A 15,602-nucleotide genomic window follows, 5' to 3' on the forward strand; every position below is an offset into this window, starting at 1 on the left:
CTCCAATTATGGTAAATTGGTGCATTATTTACAAGTTGCTTGTCTATAGGTCTTAACGAAATACATTCAAGAAAGTGAGAGCAGAAAGTGTTTATCAATCCTTTCTATCTAAAATGTCATCGGTGGGATCAAATTAATAAAAGCTCCTTTATCAAGTAAAATATTTAGCTTTATTCAGTTTCTCTGACTAAAACACTGCAGTATCAATGATAATTGAAGATTGCATACATCATGGCCCTATTGGTAAGCAACTCATCGAACTTCTTTCTGAGCATGTTAGCATTTAACTCTATGTCCACATGGATGTTAGTGTTGTTCCAGTCTCAGCTTTAAAAATGACATTAAAGCTCATCTATAAACGAGCTCAAATCAACGTGTTACTTTAGCTGAAGATACCTGGCCATGTGAGGTAAATAAACACCTCAGGGAAGTATCTCTGGCAGATTAGTTTTATCAGTAGCTAGTCTGTATTCAGTGCACACAGCAGATACTGTGGTTTAGCTGTCTCGGAAGACCCAATCAAACCCCTCAGTCTTTCTCTGGCCTTCACTAAAAGAAAGTTGTTGTTTTTTTTGGAATCCAGTCTGTGTTAGTCTACACTAAGTGCCACTCGGGACTCGGTTCATCACTGCTTGAACCAGAATCTGTTCAGAGTGTGTAATGCCTATGCCAAAATAAATCCAGCGACATTGAATAATTTAATTGATGCTTATTATAGATAGCGCTACACTCCCACAGACTTTACAGGCTTGCTAAGCCTGACCCCAGGCGCTGGGAAAATGCTCATGTGTGTCACATTGTGATGCGTTGTCTTGTGTCTGTCTAACCTGCTTTCATGTGCTCTCCTCTCGCTTCTTATGCACATTACCTCTGAATTACAGTTGAGAATGTTACATTGACAGTCGTGTGGTTGAAATGAATGGCTGTAATAAGTTCTACAAGTTAAATTAGGACTATAAACCAAGGGGGAAATTCACTTACAGAGATTTGTCCAAAACTTTTTTCAAGTTTTCCATTCAATCATCATTACATGTACTTCACTTATTCCAAGTTTCATGCTTTCTTAAATTAATTTTCCCTAAGTGAGTCTACAAACAGCAGTATTTTTGAGAGAAAAAATGAAGTATTATGTTCTGTATTGGTGATGTGTGACCCTCATTTACACAATTTTAGCATCCTTAATATTTGAGCATTTATGCTTATGAAGAAAAATGGATTTTGTAAATTTTGTACTTCATGACCTTGCATAATTCCAGTAGCTTCATTTCCTGGAAGTATTTGAAGATATCACACCAGCTCTTTTTACAAGATGTCTATAAATACTTCACAGTGCAAGCTTAAATTAAGTGATCATCAAGTACAAAAATACTGCAAACTCCATTAGGGGGAAATGAATTTAAAAATCTAAACTACTTTTTCTTTTCTTCCCGCACAGCGATCCAAAATAGCAGTGTATGAGAAGATGTGGTCATACATGAAATCTGCTGAACCCTCAGTGTTTGTTAAGACCACGCCCGATGGCGTTGCCCGGGTACGAAAGTCAAAGGGCAAGTTCGCCTTTCTCCTTGAGTCCACCATGAATGAATACATCGAGCAGCGGAAGCCCTGTGACACCATGAAAGTGGGCGGGAACCTCGACTCGAAAGGATATGGTGTGGCGACGCCCAAAGGCTCAGCATTAAGGTGGGTGGAATAATATAACAATATTGTCTGTGTTGTTATAGTATTCCACCTACCCTGATGTCCCCATGTTGTCATTCTCTTCTCTTCCTCTTCTTGTTTTTTTTTTGTTTTTTTACGGACATCAAGGTAATAGTATTGTGTATTTATATGCAACAGGGTAAAAAAGGTTTATTATTGTTTTTAATAGTTTCATACATGTGATAAGAAATGCTGATTTCTGGAATTAAATCCAGATAATAAGGCTAAAGCTAAGAGTCATTTCATATTTATCTCCCTCTCACTGTTGCTTTTCTCTCTTCAATCTCTCCTCTGTCCTGTATGCTGTCCTACCTGACTGTTGTGTTGTCACTTTTAATTTAACAGTTCAATGGTTTTTCAATTTAGCCTTTAAAAGCTGCGCTGTCACTTGTGACGAATGTTAATTGCATGATGTTTGTTGTTGTTACTTTTCTTCTCAATGACAAGTGTCCCCATCCCGCACACTTCAGTTCTAAACTATGTAACCCTTCATGCCACCTTTTCCAAGATTTAACACTGTCTTACTTTATATGAGCCTTTCTTATCTCTGCATATTCCTGAAATTCTTAAACAATTTGTCCTTTCCTAGACCATCCTGATTAACAGTACTCTGTGCGTAAGCCCCCTGCTTTTGACAGTGGTAGTCTCACTACCATTACCTATTATTATGATGCATAGTACAACTATAACTTTGCATTAGATTTCTCACGGACCTGTGCATTTTCTTACAAGTTATGTTTTATCGTTTCAAGAAATGCTGTTAACCTGGCAGTTTTAAAACTGAATGAGCAAGGCCTCTTGGACAAATTGAAAAACAAATGGTGGTACGACAAGGGAGAGTGCGGCAGCGGGGGAGGTGACTCCAAGGTCAGCCTCGATGTCACCACAATCGGGTACCATAGTTCAGAGTAATCGGCAAGGCTGTTACATCAACCCAACCATAACCAAACCAACTGTCCGCCCAAACCAACCTGGCTAGTGCCCCACGGTAGATTACCAAATTAAGTGCAAGTAAAACCAGACAGATTTACAGCTCAGATCCAACTAAGGAGCCTTTGCTTAGCCAACAGAAAAATACACGTAATGGACTATTGTGTAATGTTTATATATGTAGCAAATAACCATGGATTCAGGAGTTATTGCAGTTAAAAAACTACAAGTTAGAGGAAGTTTACTTATTAAGGGGGCTATTAGTGGATGTGGCTGCCCTGCAGTTGTGAAAGGTTGAGCGGTATTTATTCACCTTAACACATGTGTAGGGCGGATCACCTTTGTCTATATGGTGTTAATGAAGTCTCAGCATCTAGTTACAGAAGGAAACATTGAAGTTTGCAGATGAAGTTGCACACTGAAAAAGGCTGTCCCTCCTGAAGGTGAAGTTAGCTAATCCTGTTTAATACATAGCTTTGCAGTACTTTGCTGCACAGCTGCATCATGTCCATGGTACTGGCCCGGAACCGATGAGTTTTAAAGCCAACGGGATAAATTGTACTTAAGGGCAAAAAAATAAATAAAACTCAGAATGGATGATCAGCTGAGGCCGACAGGAAAGCAAGGGGAACAGCGGCGTCTTGAGGGGACTAAGCATGGCAGGCAAACGTGAGAATTCTAATTAAACTAAAGACTTGTGATATCTGTGGATGTGTCATCAGATAAACTACCTTTGGTTTGATTCCACTTCATACCCCAACCCATTAATAACTCAGGCGTGAACCTTTTGACCATCAGATTTCTCCCTCCTCTTCTTTGTTTAAATGACGGATGATTTTTTTTTCCCATTATGGAGGCTAATGGTGCAAAGTGTGAAACCCCACTCAACCATGACCGCTCAGTGTAATGCTACTTAGATTATGTGCCATGAAGCATTGTGCTATTTTTACTAGATTACCTATACTGCAATAAAGGTAATCTATTCCTCACAATGCAGGTCAATTTGATGACAAATGACTCTGTCAGATGAGATGATATAGGTCACTTAATGGCTAGATTAAACACAAACTACAAGGTCTCATAGACTGTATTGTGTCATTATTATGCTCTTGATGTCATTTGTCATGGATTGGCCTTGACCACAATGAACAGCTAAACTGCACTGAGTCATTCTGAAAAGACTGCACGGGGCAGAGATTAAATGACTTGTGGTTTATTTCTGAATAAGCTGTATACAACTTTAGAGTCACTTTTTACCAATGTTTGCATAGCTAACATTGCTATGTTCTGCAATCACTGAGATCAGCAGGCCTCCCTCTGCTTCTGAAGACATCTTTCTCTTGCATTGTCTTCGAGCTGTTACCATGCACAGGTATGTACTGTCTGTCTGTTCCCTGGCTGGTTTTGGCTCCAGGACTCAGTTGAAAGGCCCGGTTAGCTGGATTAAAGCAGCCTACATAACCCTGTTCCAAAACAGTGCATCGCTTGGCCCTGTCCCACTCACAGCTCCGTGTTCAAACAGACATGAGGGGATGCACATAACCATGCACACAGCTGCGTGCACACCCACTCACACACAGTTAACACAACTCTTCTCGGGCCTCAGGCACAACACAGTGCAGCCTTGATTGAGTTTCAGACACATAGCATGTTACAGGGTAATTGCATTGTTAATCAATGTCTCTTCTGAGCCAAGACAATGGTCTGGTCTTCACAGTACGTTTCTCCAGATTGGCTATGAGGGATATACAGTGGTGTAATCTTCTCTCAGTGCATTATGCATCACATGGATCCCCTCCAGGGACATTGTTCTCAGGGAGTAGTCAGGTCATCCATTAATCGATGCACTATTTTTCTTTGCTTCTAATTTTTTTCTTTGTCACACAAAAGGATTGATCTGAACCACAAACACTCTTGTATTAGGACCTGAAAACTGTATCGCTTTTAGCTTAGTTTTTGTACCCTGAAGTTATAAAATGCAATAGAATATTATTGTGTTCACTTTTACATTTAGTATTTTGACATCACAATGTAATTCCTAGTGTTATAAAACAGCACACATCTGATGTGTCCAACATTAGATCATGCAGCTATAGGCAAATATTAAAGGAATTACTCTTCAGATGCTTTTGAGCTCAGTTCTGCAGCTCTGTGCAATTTGGCGGGGACACCCTTCATCAGACAATAATCTGGCGTAATTGGGAGATTAGGTTTTTTTAGCGATATGTCTGGATAGAACAAGTGCGGATGAATTAATTAAGCTGACACTTTTGGGCATAGTGGCATAGATAGGAAATTGGTTGTAATTCCTCCAGAATTGATCATTGTCACACCGGTGACAGCATTGGTTGTTACAGGATTAAGCTGATACTGAAATAGAAAGATTGTGTGCTCAGATTTTTTTTTTGGTTTTAGACAAAGCTCCTGTTGGACTGAACTTGTTACATTCTGTCATAAAATCCTCTTGGATCTTGCCAGCAGCGTGACCCAAAAACCCCAATTATTTTAATATCAATAGACTTGCAGATCGTACCTGAGTACCTGCTGGTCGCCCTGTTAACAGCGTCTGCCGATTACTCAAAGCGATATGGGCAGGTCCTGGCTTTAGACTAGGGGTTATAAAGGTAATAGTTAGAATGCCTGCTCACTGTGATGTTGACACAGCCAGGATCCCTGCTTTATCGCTTTGTAAAGTATGTAGTAGTTTAAAGTTGAATAACATAAAATAACATAATATAATGTTATTTATGTTATTTCCCACGTGAAGAACTCCTGTAAACCTTGCAGTATTGAAACTCAGTGAACAAGGCATCTTAGACAAGCTGAAAAACAAATGGTGGTACGATAAGGGTGAATGTGGAACCAAGGACTCTGGAAGTAAGGTCAGTCGCTGCAGGTCTTTTGTACTGATTCCAAATTGCATTTTGACGTACTGTTCATATGCAAGACAAGACTTCTCTAACATCTATAGTGTACATTTTGTTCATTTGCTACACATATTTTTTCTTTTTTTAGTGTTTGAGTTTTTCTGCCACAAACTGTCACACAGTTTGTATGTGGCTTAAACACATGGCACTGCTTCCCCAAACTCATTTTTTTTAATGCCTTAGAGATTAGACACTTTTTGATGCCATTTCAAATGTAGAAGCTCTTCTTTTTTTTTTGTCAAAACTGTAATGATAATGCTGTGGGGACGTACCTAAAGTGCCTTTCAGATACACTATTTGGATTGAATCACTGCAGTTAACAGTTGTTGATAAATGCTACTTTTGCTCATTTTCACTCTTGACATTCATGATACTTTGACCATTATGCTGCTGTTTCTATTTACCAAACTGTTAATGAAAATTTGATTTATTTGTGTTGTTACTAGTTTGCACGGAAAAGTGTCTATTAGATTCTTCAGCCTCCTGTGGTGTGACGAACAAGCAAAGCCTCTTATTGTGACGATTTACTCAAATTCAACTTCCCTTAGCGGCGAGAGCGCCGTAGGGCGTCCTGCAAATCTTTTTTGCTGCTTGGAGTTGAGGTTAGAGGCTCTGTTTGCACAGTACAAGAAGTCGAGGAATGTAATAAGCCAACTATTTAACCCTCTGAGTTACATTGACAGCCTTTAGATGATAGGTTAGGGTGACTAGATAGATTCATGGTATCCCCACACTCATAGGGTTAAACTGCAAATAGTAAAACTCTAATGAACAAATTTTTAATGAATATGTTTGGTAGGTAAGCAGCAGCAAAATGGTTTTATCTTTAGTGCTTTTTTTAACGTTATTGGAGCTATCATTCATCTACTTTGAATTTGACTGTACTGTATGACAATGTTGCCATGAGAGTTATACGTACATGTCGCTAAGAGGATTTAAAAGGATAGGGATCTTCAGAGCTATCGACCTATGCGATACTGACCAGCTTCCTAACATGGTCAAGATTTTGAAACAAATACTGTAAGGAAGGGAAAGCTCTACATTCACCAGCAGATAATGCAATAAAAGTTTGCTCTTTTCTCCTCAGTGGTTTAATTATGGCAGTCTGCAGTTCTTTACAAGGCTGTGACAGCTACAGGAAAGTCAGCTCAGTTTGAAGTTCCAGCCTTAGCACCTCATTACATCTTCAATTTTCGGTTGTTTGTAGCAGTAAGCATCCATAATCTGCCATATGTAGCCCCAGTGAGATAGTGTAGGATGATTTACTAAAGCAGTCAGCAGTATAGCAATGTGAGGTTCAGTTTGAAGGACACAGGCTGCATTTTGTTGTTCTGCTGTCCTCGCTCCACTGCAAAACTCTTAACTATGTTCTTCACTTTCCCCCAGGACAAGACAAGTGCTCTCAGCCTAAGCAATGTGGCTGGTGTCTTCTATATTCTGGTCGGAGGGCTGGGGCTGGCCATGATGGTGGCTCTGATAGAGTTCTGTTATAAATCAAGGCAAGAAACCAAACGGCTGAAATTGGCCAAGAATGCCCAGAATTTTAAGCCGACTCCCCCGACCAACACCCAGAACTTTGCCACATACAGGGAAGGCTACAACGTATACGGAACCGAGAGCGTTAAGATCTAGAGGTAAGTCGACTCTCCTTACCATCAACAGAGCCCCAGAGCATTGTGGGAGATGAATCATTTAGCTTCCTGTCATATCACTTAGAGTAAATAATTCATCTGTATGTGTTGCCAAGAGGGTGCTGCTTGTGAAATTGTTTAGGATTGTCATGTTGGGCGCAACAAAACACGCATGCCAACTTAGATACAACACTGTGTGATATTGTTTATGCCGTGTAACGTATAGTTGCATGGATAGTGCCTGAGGCTGTATGACTGCTGCAACATACAGCATAGTCTCACAGATTTACCACAACCGCATGTCTATGACATGTTGATGTAGATCTATAAAGAGTTTTGCACGTGTTGCTGTTAGACTGATCTTAAGAGGGTTGTTCTGCCAATATTAAAAATAAAACCACGGTTTAAATTGCTTTGGTTTTATTTGCACAATAATTTTAAGATTTATGACTCAATTTTAGCATTAATTTGTGGGAAAACATTGAAATAATACATTTACTGCACTATAGACTGACTTTTTAATTGAGTTTTTTAGGCCACTCGGAGGCAGTGAAATGGTTAACAGAATATAAACATGCAAGCATCTTGTAATATTAATACAGGAAATGTTTCAAGACACAGTCACACATGAAGCATCATTAGGGTGCTGTCTAATAATCCCTTCGATTTTGTATCCATTAGTTCTAGAGGGAAATGTAGTGCTCTGTAGCTGCTAAATGCATAACTATGCATCATTTGAGCTCGTCTGGCAGTGTGTTAGCGATGTATAGCAAGATCCCAAAACAGAATGAATTGACAAATGTTGACACCAACTAGAATGAATTACAGCTTTTAAGTTGTGACCTAGGATACCAAAACAATGAGCTTAAAGATGCTAAAATGCCTCATTAAGCTGAGCTAAGGTGAAGAGTGACGTCTTTAACTAACATGTAGTGAATAAACCTGTTGTTGAATCAGAATATCAGTGAAGGCAGCTTCAGAAACATCAGCAGCAGCACTTTAGAATCAAGATCATTTATAGTCTGGGTAATCCACAGAGCACACTATACATCTCACTTGTACTTCATTAACACTGAAGTATATTCAGCAGTCCTACAGTATGGCACGAAACAGAGAGGGGAGCATACTCTGATGAGAACCCTTTTAAATAAACTGTTGGTTTTTTATTTGATTCGTATTTGATTGGATTGAGTGCATGTGTGTTCTGTTGCTTCTTATTCAACATGAGGCATGCCTGTCTGCAGAACGACAGCTGAACAACAGACCAACATCTTGTCCGTGTCCTGAAAACACATTTTAGTAATGAACTTGATGCTATCCACCAGTAACACATCACAATAGTCCCTTTTTGTGTAGAATAGTTTGTATAGACTGTAGATTATTAACACAGACATCTGTAGGCCTCTCTGTGGGGGGTTATTGTCTGTCATTATTTATTATATAAAACAGTTAAGGATGAACTACATTTGTTTGTTTGTTTGTTTTTTATTTACCTGAACAGTAGGAGTTATTACAATAAATGTAGATTAACAGACTATTTAAAATAAAGAGTTGTGAGATGTAAAGTGGAGTTTAAATAAAGGCGACAGAGATTCACAGTCGCGTAACATTTTCAGAACATTAGTCGCATACGATTTCCCTTACAACGACACGAACCTCAACTATTCCCATGTTTTTTTCTCTGCTCTCTATGTTGACACAGGTTTAGGAAACATTTCCATTTCCCCTTATAACTGTGACTAAACATCTATGAACGGTCGGGATCATGGGGGATTGAGCTTCAAGCCAAATCCTCTGGGACGGACACGGCACGATAATCTGCAAAGACGACACGACTGGACTGGTCACGGGAAGAGCCGAGGCGGTTCTCTCCTCTTAGTGCCTTATGGAACCCTGAGTCCAATCAATGCAACTCATTCACAATGATATTGCTTTTTGCTTGAAAACTCATACTAAACAGAAGAATGGTGCAGTGATTAATATGTATATATCTATAAATGTATAGATATATATGTATGTATAATACATTTGACACGTTACAATGAATGAGAGAACTAAAGCCATCATTTGCAACCCTAAGCACATTTTGAAGTGCCACAAAGAGGACAAATCTTATATAACAAGTGTCTAATTGGTTTCTTGTAATCAATATGATCCGATTACTCTTCATTGTTCTGCTGCCAGATTTTCACTGGTTTTATGTGTTCAAATACTTTTAATAGATCTTCTCAGTGCACAGTAAGACACTGATTATTAGACTATTGCTTTTATACTGCTGTAAGTCACTTAATGTGACCTTGTACTTGTTTTAAAGACAGATTGACCTTATTGGAGTGAAATGCCATTAAGCCCAAAACAATTAAGAGAGTGTTGTTTGTACTCTAAGCTCTGGTGCTGCTGCCACTGTCTTCTGAACGTTTGGACGGGACTCATGAAGATGAGACGATGATCTGGTTTGGCTTTTACGCACCCCAGAACAAGGTCATGTTTCGCACTTCCAAAACTGCCAATAGTGTGTTTTGTATGACAAAGAGTGTGTAAAGCAAAGTGTTCATGCTTGAGTTGAAAAAAAAAAAAAAACATTTGTGGTTTACAGTTTGTAAAATATCAAAGGAGCACCGACTCGCTGAGGTTCACCGCTCGGAAACAGTCTCTCCCTGAAGAGTCATTCAAGTCTTCTGTACATGAAAGCGAAACCAAACAAAAAGGGTAATTCAATTGTAGATTAACTGCAATCCAATTAAAGGATAACAGTAATGGCTTTGAAACTGTAGTATTTTTGATTACCTTACCATTCTCTTTAACAATTGCACATTTTACAAATGAGCTGTGGTTTCGCTTTTAATTTGATTTTCTTTAAAGAGCATTACAGTGTTTGGTGACTTCACATAGTTAATGAAAAATATATGAATACAACAGAAAAATAGATTTATACAAGGTTATACCAGGGAGGGACCTGAAGCTTAGCACATTTCCATATTGCTGTAATAATTTCTCTTCTTTCAAAAAGACTGTGATTCCATAGGATTTAGGAAGATAAATATCTAATCACCTGAAGCTATGGGCCAATAGTTTTATATATATATATTAAAAAAGAAACTGATAATGTGAAGAAAATAACAAATGAGCTGTGTACATTTAGATAAATGAGATTATTTATATTACTTGATAAAAACATTGATTTCTCTTTCCCCATTTTATTTCTCCTTTTTTTTTTCTAAGAAACTGCATGTGAAATCAGCGACGCTTGACCAGCTCTGCTACTCACAAACTGAGCCTAGGTTAACATTAGAAATTCCCCCCTGGTTGATTCTTTTGAAAATCAGTTTCACCCTTTTCTTTTTTAAAGCCTCACCTTCTGCAAAAAAAAAAAGGGAAAAAAAAAAAAGAAAGCAAAAGTTGCCAGGCCTAGTAGTGGGTACAAAAGAGCAAGAGATGCATGCATAATTTGCTGAACCTCATTAGTGAGGCGCTGTACAGAGAATTTTAATACATTTTGTAAATAAATTGTACAGAAAGGGCTTCTGTTGTGTGTGTTCATTCTGTTGTGTGTGTTCATGTCATTTCTCGACACTGTGTGAACTTCTCTATGCTGAATTAAAAACGGAGGTATTTTTTTTTGTATGGCCTGAAGGGATCTTGGCTCCAGTTAAACAAGCTGAATACTTAAACTCCTGCGTGGTGTCGGTGGACTATCTGTAACCTGAGCAGCCCCCTGCAAACAAATACACAAAGAGAGGAGTTTTTCCCTATAATGGTGTGATATTGAGCTGTTAGTCAGTGGAAGTGTGTGTGCGTGTTTTGGATCAATAGTATGCACCATCTGCCTCACACTCGCTCTCCTGCCTTGCATCCCTTCCCTGATTGAGGGCTCCATTGACAGCTTCATCTGCCATGTGATCTCTCTCTCTCTCCTTCTCTCTTTCTTTATAAAATGCTTTGTGACACAATCAATAATGTATTATTATAACCACCAACTGCTTAAAAAACACACTGCACAAGGAGGCTTATAATTCCAGCAATGGCTGGAAGCTGAAGAAGTTTATTTTTTAGGAGGACAATTTCATCAGGATTTATTTGGAAAAAAAAAAAAACAGCAATGGGGCAGTTAATCATTTAAATCCTGTTTATTCTCGCTGTGTAAATTCTTATACAGTAAATCAGCACAATGCTCCATAGATTACCCAGACGGTCTGTTTCATTTCACTGCTCCCTTGGTCTTCATTTTTGTGGTTAAAATGAATTCATTCTTCCAGAGATCCAGCCTGCCACATGCAGCTCAAATCACAAATCCAACAAACATGGCAAAACACCAGTGTTTTTTTTCCCCTTTCATTTTTGGATGCAGACACTATGATTCAGGATTTATTCACTGCACCAGTCCTGTGAAACAGACTCAGGCTAAATAAAATGCTACTGTATGATCCAAACAACCCATTTCTGACAAAGCATGAAAGGATATTGCTTTTTTGTTCTTTCTTTGCTTGCTGCCTCTCCCTTTTTGTTTTTTCCCCCCGCGGTTATGCCTGGACTGCTTTCAAACAGGAACAAGACAACATGGGGGAGTGGTACGCGAGGATGGCACTGCACTGCAGTACACGATGCTCGTGAGACTCTTCTGTGGAATGAGTTTACTCACCTATCAAAGGGAGCGACACAGTGGCCGTGTTTGTCCTGCAAGAATAGGAGAAAAAACAAGAGGCAGCAAGCAATTACAGCGAAGCCTTTCATTCGGAAAGTAATAAAAGGAGAGGAACTGTTCATGTAATCACAAGAGCAGAAGAGCACATTTCCTTCCACCAGAGGACAAGTAATCATCCCCTACTGTGTAGTCCCACACTTCTAGCATGTGTCAGCTACAGTCTGACCTGGCTCTTCGGGGCCGTGTGCCTGTGAGAGTTAATCTGATCTAACAGGGGCTCTAGTCACCAAGGGGAACATGCTTATAGTGTGCATGTGAGAAGAAGAAGAGAAAGAGTGTGCATGAGAAAGGAAAAGGCAGAGGGAGAAAGTATCATGGGGGGATACTTTGATTACAGACACAAAAAAGCTTACTGGTTCACGAGCTCCCTCACTTTGCAGCGCACTGCAGTCTTTACCTCTCTCTCTCTCTCTCTCTCTCTCTCTCTCTCTCTCTCTCTCTCTCTCTCTCTCTCTCTCTCTCTCTCTCTCTCTCTCTCTCTCTCTCTCTCTCTCTCTCTCTCTCTCTCTCTCTCTCTCTCTCTCTCTCTCTCTCTCTCTCTCTCTCTCTCTCTCTGCAAGGACACAATGAATAAATCAGATTCCAACTCAGTTGTTCCATTTCCCTCTTTTCTCCTATTAAGCTCCTCGCCTATCTTCAAGCACACCTGAACAGAATTGCACTTGACTTTCAAGCTCGCTCGACAATGATCACCTTCCAAAACGTGTTTTTTGTTGAAAAAGAATTCAGTTCAAAGACATTGTCATGCATAGAGCCTTATTTTGGATTGAGTGTAGACTTCCAGTTGATTTTATACATTTACATGTTTTATGATTGTTATGCTTTTCTAAGCACGCTTCCATGACTCCAAAGACATGCAGCGAGATGTCTCATTGGTTTCATATGTCCAGCCTGTAGGAAATGACTGAGTCCAACGTGTCTACCATTTATGCAAAAAGCCATTTTCTGCAGGCTGTGAGTAATGCAGGTGTGACTCACACAGGGAAAGCACATAGCAAGAGAAGATCGGTTTACTGTTTGACCAAACCTGACGGGGCAAGAATCATTACTTGACTCTGAACACAGGAGAATCTCGGGTGTTAGATGTGCCAGTTCAAGGATCTGTGGAGACGGTTATCCTTGAGGGAGTTTTGTACGCCATTACATCTCGTCAGCGTTACATTTTCATTCCTTCTGTTCATACTAGAGCTGCTCCATTACGGCAGAAATCATTATCACAATTATGTTTGATTGATACTGAGATCACGATTATTAAGCACAATTACTCAAGGACTTTACAACAACTACATCACAGGAGTTTATTGACGTACGTCAACACTCTGAACACTTTCATTTCTGAACATTTTGAAAAACAAGCAATAAATAAAAAATACATATATTATTTATGAAAAAACATGTTAGCTGTGTTTTTGAGGTAGTGTTGATTTGCTCTTGTGGCTAAACTATAACATAAACACTTTGAAACATTGACATTAGAAAACCCATGTCTAAAATGAGTGCATCGTTGCATGAGGCACAGTAACCTGACGTATAGCTCAGAACTAAGTGAACTCCAGGTTGTGATTTCTACTTTCTACTTTATTCTCATTTCCAGCATCAAACAGGTGAATGTTGTGATCAGGGAGGTTTTATAAAGGCTGTAGAAACTCTTGCTCAAAACACAAAATATCTTGGGGCTGCATTACATTATTGATTGTTGAGGGTTTTGTAGAGGAAATGGTATCTCTTCTTCCATACTAATCAAGCCTCCACTGTAAGTGGTAGAAGGAACCTGATCCAAAAAACTTACTGTAAGGATCCTCTGAGCTTTGATTTGGAAATACAGCCAAGGCTGATGGTTACAAATTGTTGTCTGATTAAAAACACCTAATAAGCATGATAAACAGATGACATTATAAGAACTTCTATGTTGATCATCAACAAGCAATCAGATATGTTAACACATCATAGAAGGCGTTAGGGAAATTTTAAGTTTATTAATTGTGTATGAACTACATTAATTGCAAAATTAGGGAAGGTGAAATAAAACGTTACCATTGAAATCACGGTTACATTACATTTCCAGAATAACTTTTCCCCTGCGCCTTCAATAAATGGTTCCACTTTTGGAAAAGACAGGTGTAGGGTCTTGAATCAGAATTATCTCACATGTGAACTGAACAACAGCATAAAAAGTAAGAGATAACAACTGAGTAAACTATTTTAAACTACTGTATCTAGGCATATACAGTAGTAAATAGTGCAATAAGGAAGTGAGCAGGTACAGAATTGAGCAACTACGAATAAAATATGCCTTTCCTCGCATGTCTGTTAAAATAAATGTTAGCTTAGCCTGGCTTATGTAAAGACTGTAAACATATAGCTCAAATGTTTATAACCATTTTGAACTATTACATAAGAATGCACTTCACTGTGATACAGAGGGTTTGATTTGTCATAGCCAGTAAGTATTAATTTACAATTTATAGCTTTACACTTAAAATAAATCAACACTTTCATAATTTATGAGCAAGTAATCTGACTGTTAAAGCCAGAGACAGAGCCAAGATAGTTCTGCTCTTTATGCTAAGTTTAGCTTATCATTTTTGGCTACAGCAGTATATAAACAAACAGATACAGATTTGGTATTAATCTGATCATCTAACATTTACAATTCATATATAGTTAAGGTGAATTTTTCTTGAATTTTGCCCCTTGCTTCCTTAACCAAATAAAGCTCTTTTTAAGGAGATAAAAGATGTTCTCAACATTAAATAAAATCTGCATTTACTGCACGACATCCATCAGCCAGCGTGGACCAGCACCCCTCTGGGGCTTTATTTAAACATCTTGCTGAATCAACGCTTTGATGAATTCTGCTTCTCTGGAAAGGCGGCAATGTGCTTGCGAGTTATGGAGTGTATGTAAGTGATTTATGGCAGCTTTGATTGTTCATGTAGTTTTGTACTTTCACTGAACATGTGGAGGACAGAGGACAAGGCTGAGGGGACTTGCAGGGTTGGATCAGAGAGAAATGAAGAAGAAAGTAGCAGGAGTTGAAGTCCAACAAAGCCTCATCAATACGGCCCATTAGAAGTGACAAGGAGCGCAGTGTGACTTCACATCTGGACGTTGTACTTCTTCATTATCGCTAAAGGCAGCCGGCTTTAAATAGTCACAGCTGAGTCATAAGTTGTCCCGTTTGAAACAGAATTCATGTTTTTTCTAGAATAAATTGCACAGCATCTGCTGCCACCACACAGAAAGGGGGCTTGGTTTCATAAAAGGACATTGATTTAGAACCTGGATTTGGGTTTGCAGGTCTCTGTTCTTCAGCTTGGACTTGTACAGTCTAATGTGTACCCCAAACAACACAACAGTTTTTTCTATGATGTTAATATTGCTCCCCACAAGGACGAAGGGAATATAAGACAGCATCCCTGCAGAAACCTCTGACTGGCTTTGGGTGAAAGTTCAACTGTATGTCATTGCTTAAAGGCAGCGTTTTCTAGACTGCACTGTTTGTCCTGAGAAAAGGATTTTTGGTACTTAAATGTGGGGAAATAAATCCTTCTCACATTTTCAAAAATGAACACATCAGCCCATAGACAGGTCACAACATAATTTGTTGACTCATCCATGAGTCATATGCTATAATATCAGAGGCTTATCTGGGTCATGTTTCCCAGAAGCCTCTCAAAGTTTAGATGATTGTAGCACATAGACTTACAA

General features: G+C 39.0%; 1 protein-coding gene across 1 annotated transcript in view; it reads left to right on the plus strand.

Annotated features, from left to right (window-relative positions):
* The window catches only part of gria3b (glutamate receptor, ionotropic, AMPA 3b), a 119,371-nt gene extending 108,756 nt beyond the window's left edge, over positions 1 to 10,615 (plus strand). The window contains exons 15-18 of the mRNA XM_079351745.1: positions 1,436 to 1,683; positions 2,454 to 2,568; positions 6,945 to 7,192; positions 8,892 to 10,615. Coding sequence (XP_079207871.1) covers positions 1,436 to 1,683; positions 2,454 to 2,568; positions 6,945 to 7,190 — 609 coding nt within the window. The 3' untranslated portion in view covers positions 7,191 to 7,192; positions 8,892 to 10,615. The remainder of the gene's footprint in view (positions 1 to 1,435; positions 1,684 to 2,453; positions 2,569 to 6,944; positions 7,193 to 8,891) is intronic.
* The last annotated feature ends 4,987 nt before the right edge of the window (positions 10,616 to 15,602 follow it).

This window comes from Symphodus melops (assembly GCF_947650265.1).
Source record: "Symphodus melops genome assembly, chromosome: 9".
Lineage (NCBI taxonomy): Eukaryota > Metazoa > Chordata > Actinopteri > Labriformes > Labridae > Symphodus > Symphodus melops.